At 47.8% G+C, this 24,249-nt stretch overlaps 2 protein-coding genes and 1 long non-coding RNA gene across 3 annotated transcripts in view; 1 reads left to right on the top strand and 2 right to left on the bottom strand.

Moving 5' to 3' along the window:
• PPP2R5A (protein phosphatase 2 regulatory subunit B'alpha) overlaps positions 1-8,953 on the top strand; it is a 71,876-nt gene extending 62,923 nt beyond the window's left edge. The window contains exons 10-13 of the mRNA XM_037027535.1: positions 213-332; positions 414-541; positions 1,304-1,405; positions 7,766-8,953. Coding sequence (XP_036883430.1) covers positions 213-332; positions 414-541; positions 1,304-1,405; positions 7,766-7,898 — 483 coding nt within the window. The 3' untranslated portion in view covers positions 7,899-8,953. The remainder of the gene's footprint in view (positions 1-212; positions 333-413; positions 542-1,303; positions 1,406-7,765) is intronic.
• Positions 235-7,766, bottom strand: LOC118974184 (uncharacterized). Its single transcript, XR_005063797.1, has 2 exons — positions 7,362-7,766; positions 235-1,044 (listed from the first exon to the last, which is right to left on the bottom strand). It is a non-coding gene; the product is annotated as an uncharacterized LOC118974184 (long non-coding RNA).
• The window catches only part of PACC1 (proton activated chloride channel 1), a 46,278-nt gene continuing 30,209 nt past the window's right edge, over positions 8,181-24,249 (bottom strand). Inside the window, 6 exon segments of the mRNA XM_037027536.1 lie at positions 8,181-11,362; positions 12,903-13,010; positions 15,281-15,425; positions 15,724-15,866; positions 19,943-20,094; positions 21,276-21,485. Coding sequence (XP_036883431.1) covers positions 11,201-11,362; positions 12,903-13,010; positions 15,281-15,425; positions 15,724-15,866; positions 19,943-20,094; positions 21,276-21,485 — 920 coding nt within the window. The 3' untranslated portion in view covers positions 8,181-11,200.

The raw sequence follows: 24,249 nt of genomic DNA, 5'->3' as shown, positions 1-24,249 counted from the left end.
TACATTCCATCAGTACTGTATCTCAGGGCCACACACGTGTTTCTGCTTCAGAGTAGGAGGTGTTCTGTGGGGACCAGAGGGAATCAGTAGAATAAGCTGTCTAGTCCTTTTTTGTTCACTATGTAATTTGTAGGTTAACTTCCTCATTGTTGTTGTCTATATCAACATCTTACAATTCGTCACGTTTCTTAAAAGAATTTTTTTTAACCCAGGTGATGTTTTTAGGAGAAATTGAAGAAATCTTAGATGTCATTGAACCAACACAGTTCAAAAAAATTGAAGAGCCCCTTTTTAAGCAAATATCCAAGTGTGTATCCAGTTCTCATTTTCAGGTATGATGTTTCAGTAAAGCCATTTTTCTTTCATACTGTTTCTTTGTCTCTTTTGTTTTGACATCTATAAATATTTTTTAGGTTGCAGAAAGGGCATTGTACTTCTGGAATAATGAATATATTCTTAGTTTGATTGAGGAGAACATTGATAAAATTCTGCCAATTATGTTTGGTAGTTTGTACAAAATCTCCAAAGAACACTGGAATCAGTAAGTGTCTTTATGTTCATTGTTATTCTTGTGTGTTTTTTTTAAGCTTTTTGTCATATGCTCTCCTAACTCGTACATGAAAGCTATACAGATTGGAAACTTATCCCAAGGTTACCATCACATAGTTGTATTCTGTTCTACACTTTATATACTTGGAGCTTTATAAGGTGTAAGTATGTGTATGTTCTTAATTTCTATTTAAAATTCAAATTTCCCTGGAGGTAGGACAGTCTGGTGCAGCATGCTGCACCAGTGCGTGGTCAGACCTTACAGGGGAGCCCAAACTAACATTTGTAGAGGACGCACAAACAGTCACTGTGTAAATGTCAGGTTGGGCTGACCTGCTGCCAGTAATGGTGTCGGGGGAAGCTGAAGGTTTAGATGGCACTGATGTTTACGTGGTGTATATTTTAATTTCTGTGACATCTATCCTTTTCTTACAGTTTATGGTAGTTGGATCCTTTTCATTTTCTTTTAATGCAGCTGTTCCTTAGGGTTTGAGGCTGTAGAAAACCCTAACAGTTTAGTGAGTTTAATCTGAGCATGATACATGGGGAAGGACCTGTGTTTTGGAATCAGATGACCATCTCTACCGGCTGTGTGACTGACCTAGGGCAACTTACTAAATGTCTTGCATTTTAGTTTATCATCTCTAAAGTGGATTAAGTGAATCACCCAACATTTAACCCATTTCAGAGATGGCATCATTATGTTTCCTGTTGTTGGCATCAATAACCAAGCACTGGCCTATTTCCATTCTAGGACCATTGTAGCACTGGTCTACAACGTGCTGAAAACCCTGATGGAGATGAATGGCAAGCTTTTTGATGATCTTACTGGCTCATACAAAGCTGAAAGACAAAGGTATTTGATGATATTAATGACATTTTAGGTTAGTTGAATGTCATTCAGTAAAATAAGCTATCTTCAATTACATTACAGTTTTAAGTCTTTATAATTTAACCAGTTAAAAAGTGTTTCATAATCTTAAGGTGAGTCATAAATCTGCTGGCCACATTCTGAGCCTCAGTCTTCATCTGTCTGGTAGCATCTGCATTGTGAAATACGATTTATGCAATTTGATTTTTTAAGTACATGAAGATAATTTGTTCCCACGGGCTTCCATAGTGAGCTTTATTGTTCATCTACTGCTTGCACAAGAGCTTTTTTTAAGCTGCCCATCTTAACAAGGTGGCATTTGAAAGTCAGTGTAGTTCTCTTTTGGAAAGAGAACATAATGGTATGCCCATGGCTTAATACTGTTAGTATGTTGTTCCTTCCAATAATATATACTTCAGAGAATAAATGATAGCATTCAAGCATTTAGGAACTTGTCTTAGTGATTACCTATAGTTTGAGAATTTCATATACTAACACAAAATCATCTAAAAATCACTTCTTTCTCATATTTATTTCAAATGTCAAGTGGGCAGTAACTACTGTACTTGAGCCCACCTACCAATAGTTACCATTTACTTCTAATAAGCATATTGCCTATTCTGTTTGGAAAAGCTGATCTGTTTCAATTAGTCATGGTTTTCTTGTGGCAAGTGCAGAAAAGGTCCTGAAAGACTATGTAAGTGCATTCTTTTGAATAGCACCTTTCAGGCAGGAATATAAACTAGGTATATAGTTTGAACCCCAGTGACAAATGGAAAGAAAAAACAACTAGGATCATGTAAAACTTGTATTTCAAAAGTGTAATTTCACATGACTAAGAAAAACCATAAATCAGCACTTTTGTCCCCTTAAATCACATGTGACTTCACAACTATCAGCCCATGTTCTCATAGCTTTTTCAAGTTGAAATTGAGCAGTGGGAACAGTTTGAATAATCTCTAAAAAACAACCAGACTTTTAAAGTTTTCATTTGACATGTAAGAGACTAGAGATGTGGTACCGAAGGATGCAGATCAGCTGAAAATGGCTCCAGGCCAGCCCTTCAGTCTTTCTGTCTGTAAAACAGTGACCGTGACTGCTACAGCAACCAAAGAAGTTCATCTGAATGTAGAACTACTTTGGTCAAAGCTTCCCATCAAAGTACACACTGTGCTCACCTTCTCCCAGTCACACTAAGAAATCAAACCACCACCACTGAGGACCACCTGAAGAGAAGTCCCATAACGAAGGATAGAAAGAAGCCACAATGAGGAAACTGGTAGGAGGGATATCTTGGGTGTAGAGGTGCCCTCACCCCCACACTGAGGAGTGGGGGGTTCCCATAACCTCTGGCGTCCCAGATACTCCTTTTGAGGGGCCTGCACAAGACTCACTTGCTGTGGGCTTCCGCACGGGACACACAAGGCTAGATAAGGAAGTGCACGGCAGCTCTCCCGAAAGGAAGCACTGGCAGGTGTCACATCTGAGCCAACACCGTATACCTTTGTTTGTACTGTGGACTTTTGTAAACTCTCTTAAAGGTCTGCAAACCCCTAAAAAGCAGCGGCTAGCTTTGGAGTGTTCTGTACCTCTTTCTAAGCAGCCCCAAGCTCAAAAACAAGTGGTGATTATTCTTAATTTGCATTAGGTGGCTCCAAGCCACAAACCTGCCCCAAGTGATGACCAGCCTCACTTCACATTGTGGTGCTCACCAAAGGGTCTCAAACCCAACAGCTAGCCTGCATGTACAGCATACCCTCTCCCAAGTGCCTCCAAGCCCCGCATGCGAGGCAACTAATCACAGATCACTTTGTAGCTCCCACCAGGTCACCCTAAGCTGGGCACAGATGGTAGCTAATGTTGGCCTGTACCAACACTAGACCTATTTACCAGCGTCTTAGTCAAACCAGAGTACCAACCAGCTCTACAAAATACACACCTGAAGGGCAGACTCAGCTCACATCAGAGCCATGTTAAAGGAACCCCTGCTCAGGGGAGTCAGTCCTCACCCAACAGCTTGTTTTCTGTAGTCGCAGCCAGCCTGAGAGAAAACCCACCTACTGACATGCTAGCAGCCATCAAGGCTCAACTAAAACAGGAGGGCACATAACCTACAGAAGGGTCACTCTGCAGCATCTATCTCAAGTGACTGGGGAGACTACACCACAGGGCTCTATACAACACCTACTACATAAGGCCACTCTGCCAAGACTTATGAAATGTATGTTGACCTAATCAAAAGAAACAGAGCCAAACAACGAAACATGTCCCAAATGAAAAAGTAGGGCAAAACTCCAGTAAAGAATTAAACGAGATGGTGTTGTGCAGTCTACCTGAAGCAGAGTTCAAAATACTGTTAACAGTGGTGCCCAGTGAATTTGGGGAAAAACAGATGAATTCATTGAGAAGTTCAGCAAAGAGATAGGAAACAAAAATGGGGATGGAAAACACACAAAAAAAGGCCAGTTAGAGGGAATCAACAACAGATTAGATGAAGCAAAAGAATGAATCAGAGATCTGAAAGATAGGTAGCAGAGAATACCCAACACAAAATTTTAAAAATGAGAATAGTTTAAATGACCTCTGGGACAACGTCAGGCAACATTTGCATCACAGGGGTACCAGAAAGAGAGAGGGATTAAAAACCTATGTGAAGAAATAATGACTGAAAACTCCCCTAACCTGAAGAGTCATACAAGTCCTGGAGTGCCTAACAAGATGAATCCAAAGAGGCCCACATAAAAACACATAATAATTAAAATGTTAATAGCCCTGGCTGGTGTAGCTCAGCGGATTGAGCTTGGGCCTGTGAACCACACGATCGCAGTTCGATTCCCAGTCAGGGCACATGCCTGGGTTGCAGGCCAGTTCCCAGAGGGGGAACCATACATTGATATTTCTCTCCTTCTCTCATTCCCTTCCTCTCTAAAATAAATAAAATATTTTAAAAAATGCTAATAAAGGTTAAAGACAAAGAATCCTTAAAAGCAGCAAGAAAAACACAGTGAGTTTACATACCAGGGAGCTCTCATAGGACTGTCAGCTGATATCAACAGAAACTTTGCAGTCCAGAAGATATTGGCATGAAATATTCAAAATGATGAAAAGCAAGGACCTACCTAGGAAAGCTGTCATTTAAAATTAAAGGAAAGATAAGGAGCTGACCAAACAAGAAAAAGCTGAGTTTTTCACCACCAAACCAGTATTATTGCAAGAAATGTTGAAGGGACTCCTTTAAAAAATAGGAGTAAAGATGGAGATAAAAAATATGAATACTAAATGGCAATAACCACATACCATCAATCATTACTTTAAATGTAAACAGATTAAATGTTCCAATCAAAAGATATAGGGTAGCTGAAAAGATGAGAAAACAAGATCTACACATATGTTGCCTATAAGAAACCCACTTCTGATTGGCACAGACTGAAAGTAAAGGAATGGACAAAGATTTCATGCAAATGGTAATGTAAAAAAGCAGGGGTAGAAACACTTATTAGACAAAGTAGACTTTAAAACAAAGGCCATAACAAAAGACAAAGGAGGACATTTCATAATGGGACCAACACAAAAAGAATATAACCTCCTAAACATTTACACACCCAATACAGGAGCACCTAAATATCTAAAGCAAATACTGACTTGATGGACATGAAGGATGGTGATGGGAGAGAAATACAGTCATAGTAGGAGACTAACCTTATATCTAAAGGAATTAGTGAAAAAAAGAAAAATCCAAAGTGAGTAGAAAGAAGGAAGTAATAGATATGAGTGGAAATAAATAGTTTTCAAAAATAACATATCAATGAAGCCAAGAGCTGGTTCAGTAAACAAAATTGATAAACCTTTCACTGGACTCATCAAGGAAAAAAGAACCCAAATAAACAAAGTCAGAAATGAACAAGAAGTGATACCTGACATCAAAGAAATACAAAGTATTACAAGAAAATACTATGAACAATTATATGCCAGCAAATTGGACAACCTGGAAAAATTGGGTAAATTTCTAGAAACACAATCTTCTAAGACTGAATCGTAAAGAAATGGAAAATCTGAACAGACTGATTACAACCAACAAAATCAAAGCAATAATAATAATAAAAAACAACTTCCAACAAGCAAGTCCTGGACTAGATGGCTTCACAGGTGAATTTTACCAAACATTCAAAGAAGAATTACCACCTATTTTTCTCCAACTATTCCAAAAAATTGAAGATGAGGGAAGGCTTACAAGCTCATTTTATCAGGCCAGCATCACCCTGATTCTAAAACCAGACAAAGATACTTACTAATAAAAAAATTATAGGCCAATATCCCTGATGAAAATAGACGCAAAAAGTCCTTAACAAAGTGTTAGTCAACTGAATTTCCTGATAGATTACAAAGATATGAAAAATGGGATCCATCCTAGGGATGCAAGGATGGCTCTACACCCATAAATAAGTTAGAGTGATACACTACCATAAATAAAATGAAGGATAAAAATCCTGATAATAGAGAAAAAGCATGAGAAAAATCTAACATCCATTTCACATAAGAACTCTCAACATAATAAAAAGGCCATATATCACACACAGAAAGCTAACATCATACTCAGTGCTTTTTAAGATCAGGAACAAGACAAAGATGTCCACTTTTATTGAACATAATATTGGAAGTCCTCACCATAGCAATCAGATAAGAAAAAAATAAAGCATCCAAACAGCAAAGAAAACAGTCATTAGTTGCAGATGACATACTATATAGAGAGAACCCTAAAGAGTACACAAAAAACTATTAGAACTAAAGTAGCAGGATGCAGAACTAATAGAAGGCAGTTGCATTTTTAGACATCAACAACAAACTATGAGAAAGGGAAATTAAGAAAAATGTCATTTACAGTAGCGTCAAAAAGTAAAATATACAGGAATAAGTTTCACCAAGGAAGTAAAAGACCTGTACTCAGACAATTAAAAGAAACTGAAAAGGATTCAAATAAATGGAAGTATACTGTGTTCATAAATAGGAAGAATTAATGTGGGTGGTATGCCACCCAAAGCAATCTACAGATTGATTACAATCCCTATCAAAATACCAATAGCATTTTTCACAGAACTAGAACAAATAATACTAAAATTTATGTACAATACAAAAACCCAAATAGCCAAAGCAGTCTTTAGAGAGAAGAATAAAGTTGAAGGTTCACACTGTCTGACATCAAACTATACTGCAAAGCTATAGTAATTTAACACCAAATAGATAAAAGATTCTAAGACCCAAATCCATAGAACTCCTAAAGAAAACAGGAAGTAAACCCTTTGACACTGTTCTGAGTAATATATTTTGGATATGTCGCCTCTGGCAAGAGAAAGACCACCTACTGAATGGAAGAAGATTCTTGCCAATGGTACATATAATAAGGGGTTAATGTCTAAACTATATAAGGAAATCATACAATTTTTAAAAATCTGATTAAAAAAATGGGCAGAGGACTTGACAAGAAAATTTCCAAAGAGCACACACATACAGATGGGTAATAGACAAATAAAAAGATGCTCAACATCAGGGAAATGCAAATTAAAACCACAGTGATATATCACTTTCTACCAATAAATCAGCAACCAAGTGTTAGAGAGGATGTCATGTGGAGAAGAGGAGCCCTGGCGTTCTGTTGGTGGGATTGCAAATTGGTGCAGCCACAATAGAAACACTACGGTGATTCCTCAAAAAAGTAAAAACTGAACTATCTTATGACGCAATAATCCACTTTTGTGTATTTATCCAGAGAAATCCAAAATGCAAATTTGAGAAGATATATGCACCCCTATGTTCACTGTAGCATTATTTACAATAGCAAAGATAAGGAAGCAACCTAAGTGTCCATCAACAGGCAAATGGAAAAAGTTCATGTTATATACAATGGAATACTTATTACTCAGTCATAAAAATAATGAAATCTTACCATTTGTGACAACATGGATGGAATTAGAGGGTATTATCATAAGTGAATTGTGTCAGAGAGAAGAACAAATCCCATCTGATTTCCTGCACGTGGCATCTAAAAAACAAATGAAAAATCAGTTACACAGATACAGAGAACAAACTGACAGTTGCCAAATGGGAGGGTGGTTGGGAGGATGAGTGGAAAAGGCAAAGGGATTAAGTACAGATTGCAATGAATAAAAAACAGTGACTGGGATGTAAAGTACAACATACAGAAACATAGTCAGTATCATTAGGAGAGGGTGCTCTGGGTAACTGTCCCAAAACACCTTAGTAGAGGGATTTAAGTGAAATGCGTTCTCTAGCAAACTGCCAAACAGCATGTTCTTTGGGTTCTGAAATAAAATTCTGCTTTATCTACAGAGAGAAAAAGAAGGAATTGGAACGTGAAGAATTATGGAAAAAATTAGAGGAGCTAAAGCTAAAGAAAGCTCTGGAGAAGCAGAACAGTGCTTACAACATGCACAGCGTTCTCAGCAGTACAAGTAATGAATAAAAAAGCCTGCTACTTCTGTTGGACAGGCAGTTTTGTAAACTTTTTTGAAATATGTAAAAATTATGAAACAAACCTCATCAGTATAATTAAAAGGCCAATTTTTTATGGCAACTGTAAATGAAAAAACTATATGGACTAATAGCCCTGTGCTATCAAGGCCACAGTATATTGTAACATTTGTCTAATCATTGATTCATCGTGTCACTTCTGAAGTTTCACAGAAATGAATGAACTTTATCATCTGTAATGAGTGAGATAATTATGGGAGTGGTAAGAATTATGACTTGAATTCTTTTTTTATTGTGTTGCACATAGATAAAGTAGTCTGCTCTGTATATTTTTCCCTTTTATAATGTGCTTTTCACATTGCTGCAGACCTTAGTTACATCCTAGGAGAGTATTTCCTGAAATAAAACTAAGGTATAATCCTTACCCTTCCCTTAATCCCTCTCAGGAATGTGATGGGGGAATTACCTGCCCTAAGCCTGCCTTCATTAGAGATAATGCTGTACTCTGGAGTTTGAGCAAAAACTTAAATCTCCAGGCTTTTTAAAGCACAAAATATAAATAAAAGCTGGGAAAGTAAACCAAATTCTTCAGGTGGTTCCTCATGAATACTCCCCTTCATCTGCAAGTCCCCAGTGATGCGCACAGGTTAGTGGAGGCGGTGCAGGCGAACACTCGGCCTGCCTCTCCGTTCATTCCTCCTCCTCCCGAAGGCTGAAGGCAGGGCCCTTCAGCCTCACAGCCTGCCTTTCCGCCAGTCCCTCCTGACCCAGGACAGGGGCTTTGAGTCCCACAGTGTGGTGACCCAGAGCGCTCATGGCCACTGCCTGGCTTTATTTAAAGGAAACGCAGTAGGCTTCCTCTGTAGAGTTCTGAGAAAGTTGACTGTAGAGAAGTCTTGTATGTTTTTACTTGGTCAAGTATTTCTCACAAATTTTGTTATCAGAGTACCATTCCAATCTCTTGCAGTCGTGTGGAAACTGTTTTGTAATGAAAGATCTTCATTGGGGGATTGAGCAGCATTTAATAAAGTCTATGTTTGTATTTTGCCTTACACTGTCGCTGTTTTTTTCAGCTTTCAGTTTAGCATCCAGAAGAAGCTGCCCCCCTTTATACATACACTTACATGCATACATACACTTACATGCATACATACATATGTGTATAAATAGAAAACTTGAAGGCAAGTTGTGGGCCTATTGTAACTAAAAGATTGTGACAAATTGAGTATTCTGGCCATTTTCCAAAGTACATCTGTTTTACAGAATATTTGGATAAAATTCTAAGTTCTAAGATATTCTTCACATCCCTTTATGTGCAGAGGATGGAGTTAACTTACCTTAAATGTTAGTTTTAATTAAAATAGACCCAGGAGGATAAGTCTCAAAACTTGCAATAAGTAACAGCCGTTTTTGTGATTGAGCCAAGTCAGAAGTCAGGCGTTAACATACAGTTTCTAACGACTGATGTCTGATTCCACCCGTTTATATGCGTGGAAAACTCTAGCACAGGTTCCGCACACTCTTCCCAGGTCATTGTAAAAGCACCTCCTTTCACTCCTGCGGCTCCAGGGGCACCTCTTCCTCTTCACTGCATGGCTCACATTTTACATTGTTCTTCCACAGGCGCCTCGCCTCAGCCAGCCAGGTCAAGGAGCTCTCGCCAGACCCTCCACGCTAACCAAGGCCGGCTGGTCCTGACAGCTGGGGGCGCGCAGGTAGAGGGGGAGCCCACTGCAGGAGTCAAAGCTCCTGCCTTTCCAGAAAGTGACAGTTAGGGCCAGATACCTACTTTGCGGACGTTTAGGCTCACACGTCTTTGAAGAGCAGCCAGAGTGGACTTGGCCACGCTGCAGCTAATAGTTGTTAGCATTTTTGATGAGCTAAAAAGGCTCACTTCCTAATTATCTACTTATTAAAGAGCACAACTAAGAAGTCTCAACTCTACAATATAGAAAAATGCAGCTTTAGGCTATTCATTGGGGTAAATTTTATTAAACATTTAATGAATGTTAAGTAATATTGAAGTGGTGTGTCATCATCTTTAGAGATACTTTAAAAATACACACCTGTTTTTCAATACTGTTAATGTTATGTCTTTATGCCTGGCTTTGTATTTGCCTTACAGCAAGATTCTACAGCCACAAGACCTAGGCTAAAGTTTGAATATGCCTATTCTTATGACACAGAAAAGTAGCAGGGACTATTTCTTTACACAAGTAAAAAGCAGCGTTTCTTGCTGCTAAATTAGACATGAGATTTTAAAAAATGCCCACTCACGCATTTGAGTTTTCCTCATTGAATTAACCTAAAGGCAGGTGATGAAATTCAGGAAATGGTACTAAGTCCTCTTTGGATGCAAAGGGCCTGGAAACAACTGGAAACATTTCATGACCTTAATGCAGCCTATGGCTGCCGTTTGAGACGAGTGGTTTTTGTGGAGTTAACACAGCTTCTTCACTGGGCTTGATCCATCATCGCGCTTCCTCCTCCCCCCCCACCCCCGACGCAGTGGTGACGAACCTCGGGAGTCCAGATGTTCCTCGCGGGAGTCCAGGTTCACGCCGCCCTTTCTCTGGAGGTCACAGAATGAAAGTGTACGGGTGCCTACCGATGAGGCAGATATTCATCCTGGCACACTGATTCCTTTTGTATTAACCTAACTTTTATTTACCTGTTAATAAAAAAATCAAAATACACCCAAGAGGCACCTACTTTTGTACATTTGTACTAGTGCTTGTGTGTGTGAATCACTCTAAACTGTTACGGTAGGTAGCTAGTCAGTCCACAGGAAATCTAATTACTAGTACATAGTAGCTTTAAAAGCCTCATTTAACATCTAACAGATGAGAAAGCGACATAAAGGTGTTTGCCTTTGTGGAAAGTGCACAGGTTTCAAAGCCCGACCTACACATCTGGACAGCCACGGCCGCCTCCATCCACTTTCAAAACCTCAGGGGGGAAAAGTAAACAGCAGAGCCTTGATATCCTGTCACAGGTGAACTGTACACCAAACCGAACTAGAAGGCAGCTTTGACAAACCTTCAGAGGACCAGATGTGTATCTAATTCCATCTTCCACAAACCCTACTCATATGCCAGAGTCAAAAATGGTCATTAATAATTTAAGTACTTAAATAACTTTTAGGTCATCCGTTGGGTCTGTTCATCAGGCTGGCCCCCCCAGCAGGCCCAGTCTGCAAGAGACAGGGCGTGTGCCGGGAGCTCCGTCTGTCCAAGTGGAAGGAAGCAGTGACAACCTCCCTTAACGTGGGGCAGTTCCGAGAACGAGGCGGCTTCAGCTTATATGGTTCGTTGCCTGGCCTCTTTTTTTAAGGTATCTCTTCTTAATTTTGATCATCCATTTCACACTCAGTTTGGCAAATTCTGCTGCTTTAAATAACGCCAAGAAGGCCCCGCAGAGAAGAGCGATTGTGTTCCAAGGATTGGCTGTGATTATCTGTAAAACAGAACCAACTCGAGTTTATCAGTTTTGATTCTCAGGCACCCGGGGATAGAAAACCACCTGGGTTCTAAAACTGTCATAACCTACGCCTCGCTCATTCTTTCACGTACATAGTTCAGTTTGAGGCCAAAAATACTAGGCCCTCGCTGCAATAAAGTGATTGATTCTGGAAGGAAAAAGATGTTTTTCAAAATAGCTCTGCACAAATATTCAGTACAGAGCTTTAATATTCTGGCCCACAGTAAGTGGCTTGGCCTTGAGACAAATTTCTCCAAACCTACACCCGTTCCATGAGAGAGGGCAGCTCCTCTTGGTTCTTCCCATCTCAGTGACCCAAACTTCCCCCACCCAATCCAATGGCCGCCCTCCCACACTCACGTCACAGAGGTGTGCCTCCAACTGTGTCTCTGACTCCCCGCCCATGACACTTTCCTCCTCCCCAAGTTACTCACCCTTCCAGGCTCCTCACAGCCTTCCTCTGTCCGCTAAGCCAAACCCTCCCTTATCCCACGGTCTCCTTTCAGTTATTTACTGTCTGGAATTAGTCACTTTACAGCTACGATGGCTTCCTCAGTCAATGTTAAACTCTGAGGCCCACATCATGGATTTCTGAGTTCCCCATCGTGGTAAACAGAGCACTTTTAAGTCCCAGTTGCAGCTGAGACGGTCTGAGCCTCAGGGTTCACCTGTGCAAAATGGCTGCATCCCCTCCACCGTTCAGGACCGCCGTGGAGCTGAGTGGCAGAGCAAGGCAGGCCCATAACAGCTACCTCTTAATGAATACGGGTTCTGGATCACCTGAGCACGTGATCTGCATGTCGCGCTGAAGGTGTTCATTCTTCGCCCAGAGTCCGATCCACTAGGCCTCTGCACAAGCCCCATGTGCAAGCCCTTGCCAACCCACGATATACAGTGGCAGTGGGGTTGTGAGCACATTCGTGTCACAAACACCCTCCCTGTTTAAGTTTCAGCTCTGAAATGTCCTCCCCCAAGCCAAGATCTCGGCAGGACATTTTGTGACCACCTGAACGCAGATCGGTCCCACTGGGGTCTCTGGGATGTGCCTGTAGCAGAGCTGTCTCCTTAGCGCCCCCTTCAAGACCGTCAATCTGAGACTTTGGCCATTAACTGGTACTCTTAATTTATTTGTACTTTTCTGCTCTCACCACAAATAATAAGCTCTTACCCTACAGATAACCATTTAGAGAGAACGGCTTCCAAACAGCAGTAATCGAGATAGCAGCTTAATGCTTTCTACTCAGCTTATTCAGTCAACATGACTACTAACATCCTCTAAGCACCGTGCTGGTCTCCAGATAAACGATGATGAGCAAGTCAGTCCCCGCCTTCACAGGGTCACAGTCTAGTGCTGAAGTCAAGAACAATTAAAACACAAATGATGTAAGACATAAATGTCACAAACACAAGCGACAACCTGTGACTCGAGCTAGGAAAGAAGATGAACACAGCTTACAAGGATGAGCCCAGATGCCTCAGGGCTGGGAATCCACTCTCCGCCTTAAATACTACTCACATCTTGGACTTTCTGGATGAAAGGATCTTTCCATTCAAAGACCACAAAGAACAACTGGGCACTTCTTTCTGCGGCCGGCCGTTGGTCGATGTAGTTAACCACACTGGTCTAGGAACAGAGGAGAGGAAGCAGGGTCACCTGACCTGGCCCACGGGACTGGAAAGCCCGGTTGGGGAACCTCAGACCCTGGCTCCCCTCCCGCATCCTGGGGGGACAGAGCCACCTGGGTCTCATCTCCACAGGGCCCGGCCATAGAGCCTGGGCCTCACCCTGGTGTCCACAGCTCCCTGGGGAAACGAGGGGGATCTGCGGTGTACGGTGCGTGGTCTGGGTCCTCACTGAATAAACCGCATTTCAAGTACTGTGTGGGACTCACAATTGGAAGCCATAAAAATCCTGACTTTCAAATATACTTGATCTTAAGAGCTGAGTATTTTAACCTTTGGGTCTGCAGGGAGGCGAGGCTGAGTTGTTCCCTGTGGAGGGTTAGTTGGTGCGCTTGGCAAGATCTGGTCGCCAGGGACTAAAGGGCCTGCGCAGTGTCGCAGGGAGCAGACAGGTACCAGAGAAGCAGCCCAGGCCCAGCCCGAGGGGCCGGGTTCATCATCCGAACTGAGTCTCTGCTCTGCCACCCGTAACACAGGGACCAAACACCTACCTCCGTCGGGGTCGAAGAAGCGGTATGTATGAAAGTATCTTAAACTTTAATACACGATATAAAAACATTTAAAAATTTGAGTTTGGGTCCCCTCCCCAATGACTTCCAATGGAGACTGTAATAAAAAGCACAGAAAACATTCTAAAATGTCTAGGGTGGCTGGGGTTTGGGCCCCTCGGTTTCAGAACGCGGCTGGGGCTCCCAGGAGGGCCTGGGCGCACGGGGGTTGCACCCAGTGTGAGGTGAGCTCCAGGCCGCTCCTTCCCAGGCGGCTGGGGGGTGGCAGACATTCTTGGCACTCTTGGGGAAAAGGTGGGGTCAATACCCAGGAGCTGGCAGCTTACAAAGTAAGGAGTCCTCCATGGACCTATGGCCATGGCAGCTGGTACAGCCTCAGTGTAGAAAGCCTGCCCCTTGAGGAAGGCTGGCTCTGTCCCCTTCCCGAAGCTCTTCTGGGGCAGTCCTAGGAGCCAAGTGCGGGAAGGACCAGGCTTGGATGAGCGTGTGGCTTCTGGCCAATGACAGCCCTGTCGACTGGAGGGGCTCCTTTGACGCCAGCCCAGACCCTTCCTAATGCCGCCCCTCGGAGCCTAGCCCAAATGGAGCACCCTGGAGGAGGAGCAGAGGGTGTGAGCACAGGGTCAGGGTCTGGCTCTGGGCGAGGGCATGGGTTCAGGCAAGAGGAGAAAGCCATGGCCGTGGCGGAAGCCCCAAAGGCAGGGTGAGGCCTTGCTTTTGGCGGTCATGGGTCATAACAGACGGCCCTGTCCCATCCCTCGGTCCCCACTGCCAAGCCATTGTCTAAGGTCCTCTGTCTCTGGCTGGGATTGCAGCTGGAGACTCCCAAGTCTCCTGGCTGCAGGCAGGGGGCCGAGTAAAAACCTAGAGCACGCACCCAGCGCACAGGTAACTTTAGAAGTGATGTAACATTACTATTACCGTTCTAATGTTGCGTGATTATAAAACACTGAAAAACAGAAAAATGAGGTAAAAAATACAAGAGGGAGAGTATTTGAGATCTTGCTCTCGGGGACATTATCAGTTTGACTCAAATAAGCTTTTATAAAAAAATATATATATACAGAGCCCTGGCTGGTGTAGCTCAGTGGATTGAGCACAGGCCTGCGAACCACACGATCGCGGTTCGATTCCCAGTCAGGGTACATGCTTGGGTTGCAGGCCAGTTTCCGGCAGGGGCCAGTTCCCTGCAGGGGATGCACGAGAAGCAACCATACATTGATGTTTCCTTCCTCTCTCCTTCCCTTCCCCTCTAAAGATAAATAAATAAAATGTTTAAAAACAAAAACAAAAACACCATTCTCTATTAAAAAATATATATATAAAAGCGAGTATTTCTACTCCCACATCCCAGGGGATCGTCAGGCTCTCCATACCCAAGGCCACTGTCCCTAGTCTCTCCTCCCTTGACCTTCTAGGCAACTGCCAGCCTCCCAGAGCACCAGGGGCAGACTTGGGGCTGAGAACACGGTCTCTGCATGGTGCAGGGGGCTCTGCTCCCCTCTACCCCGAGTTTTGTCAGGCCGGGCTGTAACAGGGAGAGGGCCCAGCATGGCGCTGCCTACGGGACATGTGAACGCCTGGCTGGGTCCATTCTCAGCCTGCCGACCCTGGGCAGTCGCCTCTCCTCTGCGAGGGTCCCCTAGTCCACACCCAGGCTGCACGCCACCAGCAGCTCGAAGCGGATCCCGGCGCCATCTACCTCCTGCCGGAACTCCACCGCTTCCCGCCCATCTTCCTCCTTGGTCTCCACCAGGGACATCTTGACCCACGTTCGGAAGCCCCCGGAGAACTTCCAGCTGGAATAGGCACTCTCGCAGGCCTGCATGAAGCCCGCTCTGTCTGGGCTGGGGGACAGAGAAGAAAGGTCCAAGTTCATCAGGCCTGACGGCAGGATTCTAGTGTGGCCAGACCCAAACTCCAGCCCCTACTTCAACTGGTTTGTCCGCGGGCATCACCAGGATGCTGCCCACCGGCATCCTTCCTCTCCAGGGTCCTCAGACAAGCCTGGACTTCAGCAGCCCTGAGGCGCCCTGCCTGGCCGGCCAGCCCGCCAGCCTCCACCCCACGCCCCACCTAGGGATATGCAAGGCTAGACTATGACAGAGAGTGGGTACAAGGCCACTGCAGGCTCCCGAAGGCCACCTGTGCAGGAACTCCTGGAAAGAAGAGAAGAGGAGGTAGTCGATGGCGCTGAAGTCCTCGCTGCTCTCGTTCAGGCGGAACTGGAGGAAGACCAGCTCCCGCTTCTTCACTTCCCGGGGTCCCCGCACGATCAGGGCAGATTTCTGTGGAGACACCAAGGCCGGAATCTCAGCCATGGGAGGGCTGGCTGGTTGCTCCTCGGCCTCAGGTCCACAAACACTGGAGAGTCCACCGGGAAAGCCCACGGTGGCCCCCAAGGTGACTGTCGGCTCAGCGGACCCAGCTGCACCCTCCTGCTCAGCGGACCCCGCTGCACCTGGACAGAGCCCAGTGCGGCTTGTCCTGTGTCCACGCCCCTTGCTGGTCGACTGTGCTATGGAAGCTCCTTGTTGAGAGAGGGTATCAGGTTCTGCCTGTTATATGTGCACATGTGTTCTGCCTGTCAGTCACTTTCCTGTGAACTTGGCTTCTACTGTCCTTTGTTTTATGAAGTTCTAAATTTGATATCGTGAAATCTGTAAATCTTTGCTTTGATGGCTTCTGGGTTTTGCTTGCTAAGGAAAACCAAAACTGTTGCATATCGACATTCAGACCAGTTCTGTGTGTGGTGTCCAGGAGGGGTCTAAGTCCCACCCGCCACGAGCTGCCCGTGTGACGTCAGACTGAGAGGTCCCCCACACGCCATCTAATGCACTTTCAAACCAGCTTAAGTTGCATGAAAAAAATCAACTGGGACTTTTAACTGACAGCATTAGATTGCTAGATTTAATTTGGGAAAAGTATCTTTACATCATCGACTTTCACAAACGCTCTGCAGACATCGGAAGCGTGAGGGTCCTGTCAGGCGCACTTGCCCTGAACACACTGTGCTAGGCAGCTGCTACCCCTGCTTCTGCCTCCCGACCCGTGGATTTCTGAGAGGGGTCGCCCCTGCGCTATGGTAACGGGGCTTTTGGTTTCCAACAGGTACTGCCTAAGACACACAACCGGTGTGTCACTTCACACACAATGACGGATTTATGGCCATCAAACCTTCTCAGTGGACGGTGGTGGAGGAGAGACTCTTACCCAAACTAAACATCCCTCTTTTAACCTGCTGCACCAGAAACCCCTTTCTGATGGCTGCTGAAGTTGTCACCCACTTCCGGTCACTGTCACATTAGCCCAGAGACCACCTGGCCCGTCTATTTACTCTCAGCCTTTCCATGCCATGTTCGGGGGCAGCAGAGAAGGCTAACTGTCCCCGTTTCCACTCCCTCTCCTTCCTGTAAAACCAGAGCCGCTTCCTCGTCCCCAGATGTTAGTGGAACACGGTGGCCCCACCGGACCCTCACAGCGGGCCTCACACGTGGGCCTGTGAGGAAGTTCCTGGAACGTGCAGTGACTCCCGCCTCTCGGCAGGCGGCGTGCCCTCTCTGTCCTCCTGGGAGCTGGGCGTATGCACACGGGCTGTGAGCCAGCACTGACCTCGGGGACCAGGACAATGCCCAGGGGATGGCACGGCGACTGACGCTTGCACACCCGATTATCCCCAGAGAAAGAAAGAAACCTCTCTCTTGTCTCAACCACTGTGTCTGTCTGGGGTGTGTGCTTTGTACAGTAGCTCAGCCTAGTCTGTAACCATTACGGAGGTTGTTTTCTGGAACTGGGTGCCATGGTAACAACCTAAAAAAGAGGCATCGGTTTAACATATGGACCCTGGAAATGCGGCAGGTGGGGAGGCAACAAAGGCAGGTCCTGCACGCTGAAAAGGCTGTGACCCCGGCCAAGCTGGAGCAAAGCATTTGGTGGACATGAAGTGGGTTAAATCGAGGGGCGGGGAAGAGGGAGGGAGAACAGAAAACAAACGAGCGCCTGAAGACTGACAGAGTAGGGCCAGATGAGATGCCTGGCTGGTCACAGTCACGTGGACTCTGCGGGGCGCAAACAGCCAGAGCCTACATTTCTGAAGACATCTCACTGCGAACAAAGGGGCAGAAGAAGGAAAACGACCAGCCAGATGCCCAGTCCCCGCCCCTCCAGCTCTGCAGCAAGGCTGGGTGCCCAAGGCTGTGTGGGCCGGGGTGGGGGGATGGGCAGGGAGGGGCATGTCTCTAAGGTCCACTCCAGACAGAAAGCTATAGAGGACCACTGCCAAGGCAGACCCGCCCAGGGCACAGGGCCAGGGGCAAGCGGGGACACCTGAGGTTGCATGGGCCCCACTGCAGGGCCTCAGCCGGGCCTCCAGCAGCTGCTGCTTCTCCTCCCTCCTCCCCCTCGCAGGGTGGGGGTTGGAGGGAGTCCTCCGGCACTTCCCTAGGACCTCCCTAGGACCTCCGTCAGGGCTGTGGGCTGGAGGCCTGGAGGCTGGGGCTCAGGGAGGGGATAACTCTTAGCTAGAAGCCACATCTAGAGTTGGAGAAGACTGACCGTCCCCCAGAGCTGGAGGCAGCACTGCAGGCAACTGAGTCTACACGGAGACAGCTCTCCGTTGTGTCGACTCTGCTGGTTTTTATAGTGCAGCAGGTACAACCGGCGTGGCCCAAAGACTCCTGGCCAGGGTGCTTACTCCGTGCACCACCCCACGCTCTGCCTCACAGGGGAGGGGGTGGTGCACGGGGAAGGACGCACAGAGCTGGGAACCCAGGCGCACAGCGTTCCTACTGCATCTAGCTCTTCGCTACAATTCCTCATTTAAATTCGCTTCTGTTTCCCTAGAGTCCATTCTGTTTATTCCTCTTGGTTCTTTCACGTGTTTGGTTTCATGTCTAGTGACCCTCAATGGTCCAGCCTCGTTTCTGGATGAAGGATTAGGTGGACAAGTTAGGTCTGGGGCGGGGTTTCTTCCTACCCGGCTCTCAAACAGCCTCGCCCTGGCCTGGGGCTGACTGTATAGGAGGCGGTGGGCAGGCTACGCCCATTTCTGTCCCAGGAGGGGTCCTTCCTGGTAGCTCTCTATCCAGGTCCACTGGGGAGGTCCAGTCTCCAGTCCACCCCTTTCTCTGCTGCCCCAATGCCCCAGCAGGGGGCCTCCCCACAGCAGCTCACGCCAACAGCAGCCCCAGGGCCTTTCACCCAGAACTGAACACGACCCCCAGCAACTCTGCCGGCCCTGGGAGGGCACAGGGTGCAGAGGCCCCACCAACAGGCGACCTCTAATTTTCATCCTGCCCACCGGCCCTGCCAGCCTGCCCCTGGGCCTTGCTGACGTGGGGCCGAGAGGACAGCCTGCCCTCCACAGCAGCCTTTGCTACGTCTGCTCTAGGGTGCGGGTTTCCCCATCGACCTGACCCCATCTGCGATTTATATTTCACATCTGTTCCTCAAAATTTCTGGTCAACTGTGACGCCCTTTCTTGGCTCGCAGAGCTACTATGGGTATTTTATTTTACTCTATTTTTGCTGGAGTGGGAATCATTTCAGCAGAACTTTAGGAGGTCCTCTAGAATAAATACTAACAAAATTCACCTTAAGACCTCCCAAAGCTCCCCACCACCCCAAAGAGCAAGGCCTGCCCGGTAGCCTGCCGCCCTCATCTGGCCATTACTTCGTGCACCCGCCACCTCCCACAGCACTCCAGGGACGCGGGGCCCTCCAGAACCAGCCCGCTCTGGAATCATCCCTGCAGCACAGACATGCACACCGCTTCCCGGCAGTCTCAGGGCAGAGTCTCTGCCTAGAAAACCTTCCCTTCGGCGCTCTGACCATGAAAACGCGACATAACCCGGCTCAGTCCCTGCTGAAACAAGGATACAAGGACATGGGGACGCAAAAGGCAGAATGTCAAAACACAAACCCCCTGTTCTGGCTTCACCACCCCGTGCAGGCGGGGGAGCCGCCCACGCCCCAGTGAGCCGCACAGCTGCAGCATGGCCAGCAGGGCCAGGTCCCGGAATAAGGAATCACCAGGCCCCACGCAGAATTTAACAATCCACGTGTTCGCACAGCACACGGGCGCTTCCCTCGGCAGTCAGCTGGGGACCCCACTCCACCATGACACACGCCCCCCCCCCCCCACCAGGCAGCCAGCACTCCTTAAGTCAAGGTCAGGACCTTATTGCACTGTAGGGAGTCCCCGGGGCCACCCAAAACAAGGCTGAGTGCAGGCGAGCCTGCCACAGCCACAACCCTCATAGGACTGAGGGCCAAGGACATTGGCAGGGCCACCCAGCAGAAAGAAGACTGGGGCCCTCCCATGCGGGGCCAACAGGACACGCTGCCCAGACCCAGAGGTGCGTTACCAGGGTCTGGTTGGAGAAAGGGTCCGTGTAGTTGATCCTCTGGGTGGTGCACTTCACATCCCCTGGCTGGCCCGGGCTCCTCAGAGGGGGGATGACCTCATAATGGTGCTTGCAGCTGAGCAACTGGGCCTGGCCGGGGTACAGGGCAATACCTGGGGGCAAAATGGAAAAGTGGGTATCAAAAGACACAGTCCCTGCCCACACCCCTAAAACCATGTCACACACTTTTCAAACCCACCAACAACCTAGGCTCAGGACTCCCTGGTTGACCACAGATGAGGGAGAAGAAAGCAGTTACACAGGGTAGGGAGCCACACCCCTGCCCGCAGGAAGGCCCTCTCCCGGCCTGTGACACAGCCTCCCCTGTGCCTGCACCAGCACCCGGCTCTGGGCCCTCCAGGGCCTCTGGGACTGAGCCAGCCCCTAGGCCCCATACCCACCTGCAGTCACTGGGAGGCCCTGGGCTGGGCGTTGCTCCCTCTCTCCCATCGCCTGCTCTGCCTGGAGCTCCAGGTGTGCAGGTCGCCACCCCCCAGTCCCTCCCTGGCCCCTGCAGAGGCTCCCGCTCACAGCCCTGCTGATGGCAGCTGCTCCAGCCTCAGCAGCAGAACCACTGAGGGCAGCACGTGGTCCCAGACCCCAGCAGGGCTCAGGGTAAGCCACAGACAAAGACAGCAAAGCAGACAGGCAGAGAAGAGGGACAAACCCAAGACGGGCAAAGAGAGGCCCGGGGGCCTCGACCAGGACACTTGTCGAGAGTCCCCAGGCAGAGGAGACTCGAGACTGGCTCTGCCCTGGACACAGGCCATCGGAGGGTCACTTGGAGGCATCCTGTTGGCAGAGCCCGAGCACACAGAGCTCAGCTCCCAGAGCCCAGGGCCAGCCCTTGCCCTGGAGCAGAGATGCCACTTCACTTGGTGACTGGACCCCGGCTGGGACCGATGGTGGGGCCTGGGAGCCCCTCTCCAGGCAGGGCTCCACCCCTCAGGATGGCTTTGCCTCCCCTTCCGCCCCTAACTCACTTCTCGCACTGGCCCCTGGCTCCAGTCAGCCTAGACTCAGCCACCCAGAGAAACCTTCGGCCTCCCACACTCGCCTTTGCTCCTACTGGTCCTGCTCCCGGAACTCTCTCCCATCCATCGAGGCCCAGCCCAAACTCTGCCTCTGTGCAGTGTTCCCGGTTCTGAGGACGCCGCCCCAGACTCTGTCCCCCTTCTCTCCTTGGACAGAACCAGCAGCCAGGGGCCAGGGGTGCAGTGGCCACTCAGGGAGTGTCTATAAACAGACGCCCCAGACCTGCCCCAGCCTCGACATCTGTCCTAGCACGCTCTACCTGGGGCATCATAGAGAGCCACCTCCTTATAAGACACAGACATGACCGGGTGCTTGAGCTTCTCACGGAAGTCTGTGATGGTCTGGTAAACCAGGAAGACGGCTACGGCCATGAGCAGCAGGTAGATGAAGATGAGCAGGACCGAGAAGACGTTCTTCAGGCAGGTCTTGCTGACACGGATGCTGCTGGAGGCCGACCCACCGTCAAGGGCTGAAAGACAACGACACACACGTGAGAAAGTGCAGACGTAGGCAGGTGGGGGGGGGGGCAACCCCCGGGCCCCATACCTGCCTTACCAGGGAGGCACCCTCGCTGCACACCCAACCTCCCCACCTCAGCCTCCACCCACAAATCCTAACTCACGGTACCTATCAAGATTCACTATGTAACCACTCTGTCGGAAAGGGGACCCCAAGCTGAAGGAGGCTTGGCTGTTGTCTTTAGGGAGTCTCCTCTCCAGACGGACAGAAAATTACGTGCCAACGGGGGAGCTGGCCCCGACCCACCTCTCTGGCCGTACCCCTCACCACCCTGCTCCCGCCCTGCACCCCAGCTCCAGCGTGCCCTCAGCCCTGAAGCCTGGGCGCTTTGCTTCATTGCTGGTTTCAGTTTAGAAAGGCATTCCCTCAAGGAAGCCTTTCCTGAGCCCCCGACTTTACTTGGGCACCCCTTTCTCAGTGCTCCCAGGGCAGCCACGTGTCATTCACTCTCATCACGCTGCAAGGTCACTGTCTGTCTACATGGCCTTGATCCCCTAGGCCCTGAGCTCCATGAGGGTGGGGACAAGGGCCGGCTCTGTCCACACTGAACCCCTTGCCCTTCAATGCAGTGCCTGGAATAAGGCAGGCGTTCTGCAGTTACAGGGTGAATGACTGAACAGCTGAGCAAACGTATTCCGAAGCCGTCCCTACAACACCACCTGGCCTCGCCTGCCTGCTCTGGAGCCATCCCCGGCCTCCATCCCTGTTTTACGCGGGACTGTGTTCCTGTTCCCGAACATTCGTAGGTTGGAGCCCTAACCCCCAGTGTGACTTAGAGACCACGGGAGGACACACATGAGGTTAAACGCAGTGGCGTGGGTGGAGCCCTCCTCCAACAGCACTGGTGTCCTTGTAATAAGGGAAGGGGCGTGGGACGCACACAGTGAAAAGGCCACATGGGGGGGCTGCCACCTGCAGGCCCGAGAGGAGCCTCAAGACAAACCAAACTTGGTGACACCTTCTTGGACTTCCAGCCTCCAAAACCCAGAAAACAACTTCTGCTGTTTAAGCCTCCCAGCCTGTGGCACTTCGATCCCGCAGAGCTCCCGGGGCCGCAAGCTCCCAGGGAAAGAGCCCCGAGTTCTCCCCAGCAAGCGCGCCCGAGGCAGCGGATGAAGTGAAGTTTAAATGTAAGTCCACAAAAAGGGACTTATGTCTTCTGGCTTCCGCCAGTGACAGAGGAGCATTGTCACACCACCCTCCTACAGGTGACAACTACAAAATCTGGACAGAATCTTGAATGTTACTTGAAGGCACTGGAGAATGACCAGAGGCAAGCCGAAACTGGAAGACAAACTACTGTGAAAGAAGAGGACAGCACCGAAAGAAAAGAAACAGAAGAGAACGTCACCTGTCACCCGTGAGATTTGTAAAGCTGCAGCTTTTCGCCTGAGGGCACTCGCCAGCTCCACCCGGGTGTCATTCATGGAAACAGTGACCCGAGTTAAAAGCCAACAGAGCAGTCAGAAAGTTCTGGGGGAAACCCTAAAAGGGAGGGATGTGCACGGGGTGGGGTGAACCCCCAGACCTGCAAATAAGAGATGTTCTCATCGGCTTCGGACTCGAGGGGCCCAGCAGAACAGCGGCAGCTGGCACCCGAACGCGCTGAGAGATTCGCGCTGCCGATGCAGAGGGCACGAAGCCTGGGACTGAGTCTCGCCGCGTTAACTGCCAGCTAAGACAAAAATTCCGCTTCAGAGAAGCACAACCAAATTCAGAGGTTCTATAATGTACCATTCATAATGTCTAGTGCTCATTCAAAATTGACGAGACGGGGAGAGGGCAAGAAAACGTGGCCTATACTAAAGGAAAAAAGCAGGCCATAGAAACCAACACCAGGTAGCTCAGTTGGTTAGAGCATCACCCCAATATGCCGAGGTTGCGGCTTCGATCCCAGTCAGGGCGAGTACAGGAATGAGCCACTCAAGGCATAAATAAGGGGAACAACAGGTCAACATTTTCCTCTCCCCTGGCCTTTCCACTCTCTTTCTGAAATCAATCAATAAAAAAAAATTTTTTTAAAGAAAACAATGCTCAGGTGACCCAGATATTGCAATTAGCAGAGAGGATCTTTCAGCCTTTAAAAGACCCAAAGGAAAATATATACAAAAGAAATGAACAGAGGAGAAACTCAGAAATAGAAACTATAAAAACAAACCAAATGGAAATTTTAAAAATGAAATTTCATAAAATAAAAAATTCACTGCAAAATCTTATTAAAATATTTTATTTATTTATTTTTAAAAAGAGGGTAAGGGAGGGAGAAAGAGAGGGAGAGAAACATCAGTGTGGGAGAGAAGTATCAATGTGCAGTTGCCTCTCACATGCCCCCAACTGGGGACCTGGACAGAAACCCAGGCTTATGTCCTGACTGGGAATCGAATCGGCTACCTTTTGGTTCACCGGCCAGCACTCAGTCCACTGAGCCACACCAGCCAGGGCTCACTGCATAATCTTAATAACACAAGTCAGTAGAAGTAAAAGCCAGTGCAGCGGAAGTTGAATGAACAGAAATGATCTATCTGGAAGAAAAGACCAAAGAAAAAACGAACGGAGTCCAGGTAACTATGCAACAACATCTAGCAGTGCAACAGCATGTGACTGGAGAGACAGAACGGGTCAGAAACGTAGTTTTGTTTTTAAATTTTTATTTATTTATCTTTAGAGGGGAAGGGAAGGAAAGAAGGAGAGAAATATCAATGTATGGTTGCCTC

The sequence above is a fragment of the Sturnira hondurensis genome, unplaced genomic scaffold (genome assembly GCF_014824575.4).
Source record: "Sturnira hondurensis isolate 20B ecotype Veracruz unplaced genomic scaffold, ASM1482457v3 Scaffold0019216, whole genome shotgun sequence".
Lineage (NCBI taxonomy): Eukaryota > Metazoa > Chordata > Mammalia > Chiroptera > Phyllostomidae > Sturnira > Sturnira hondurensis.
The sequence above is the reverse complement of the archived record's forward strand: the minus strand, read 5'-3'. Positions and strand labels throughout refer to the sequence as shown.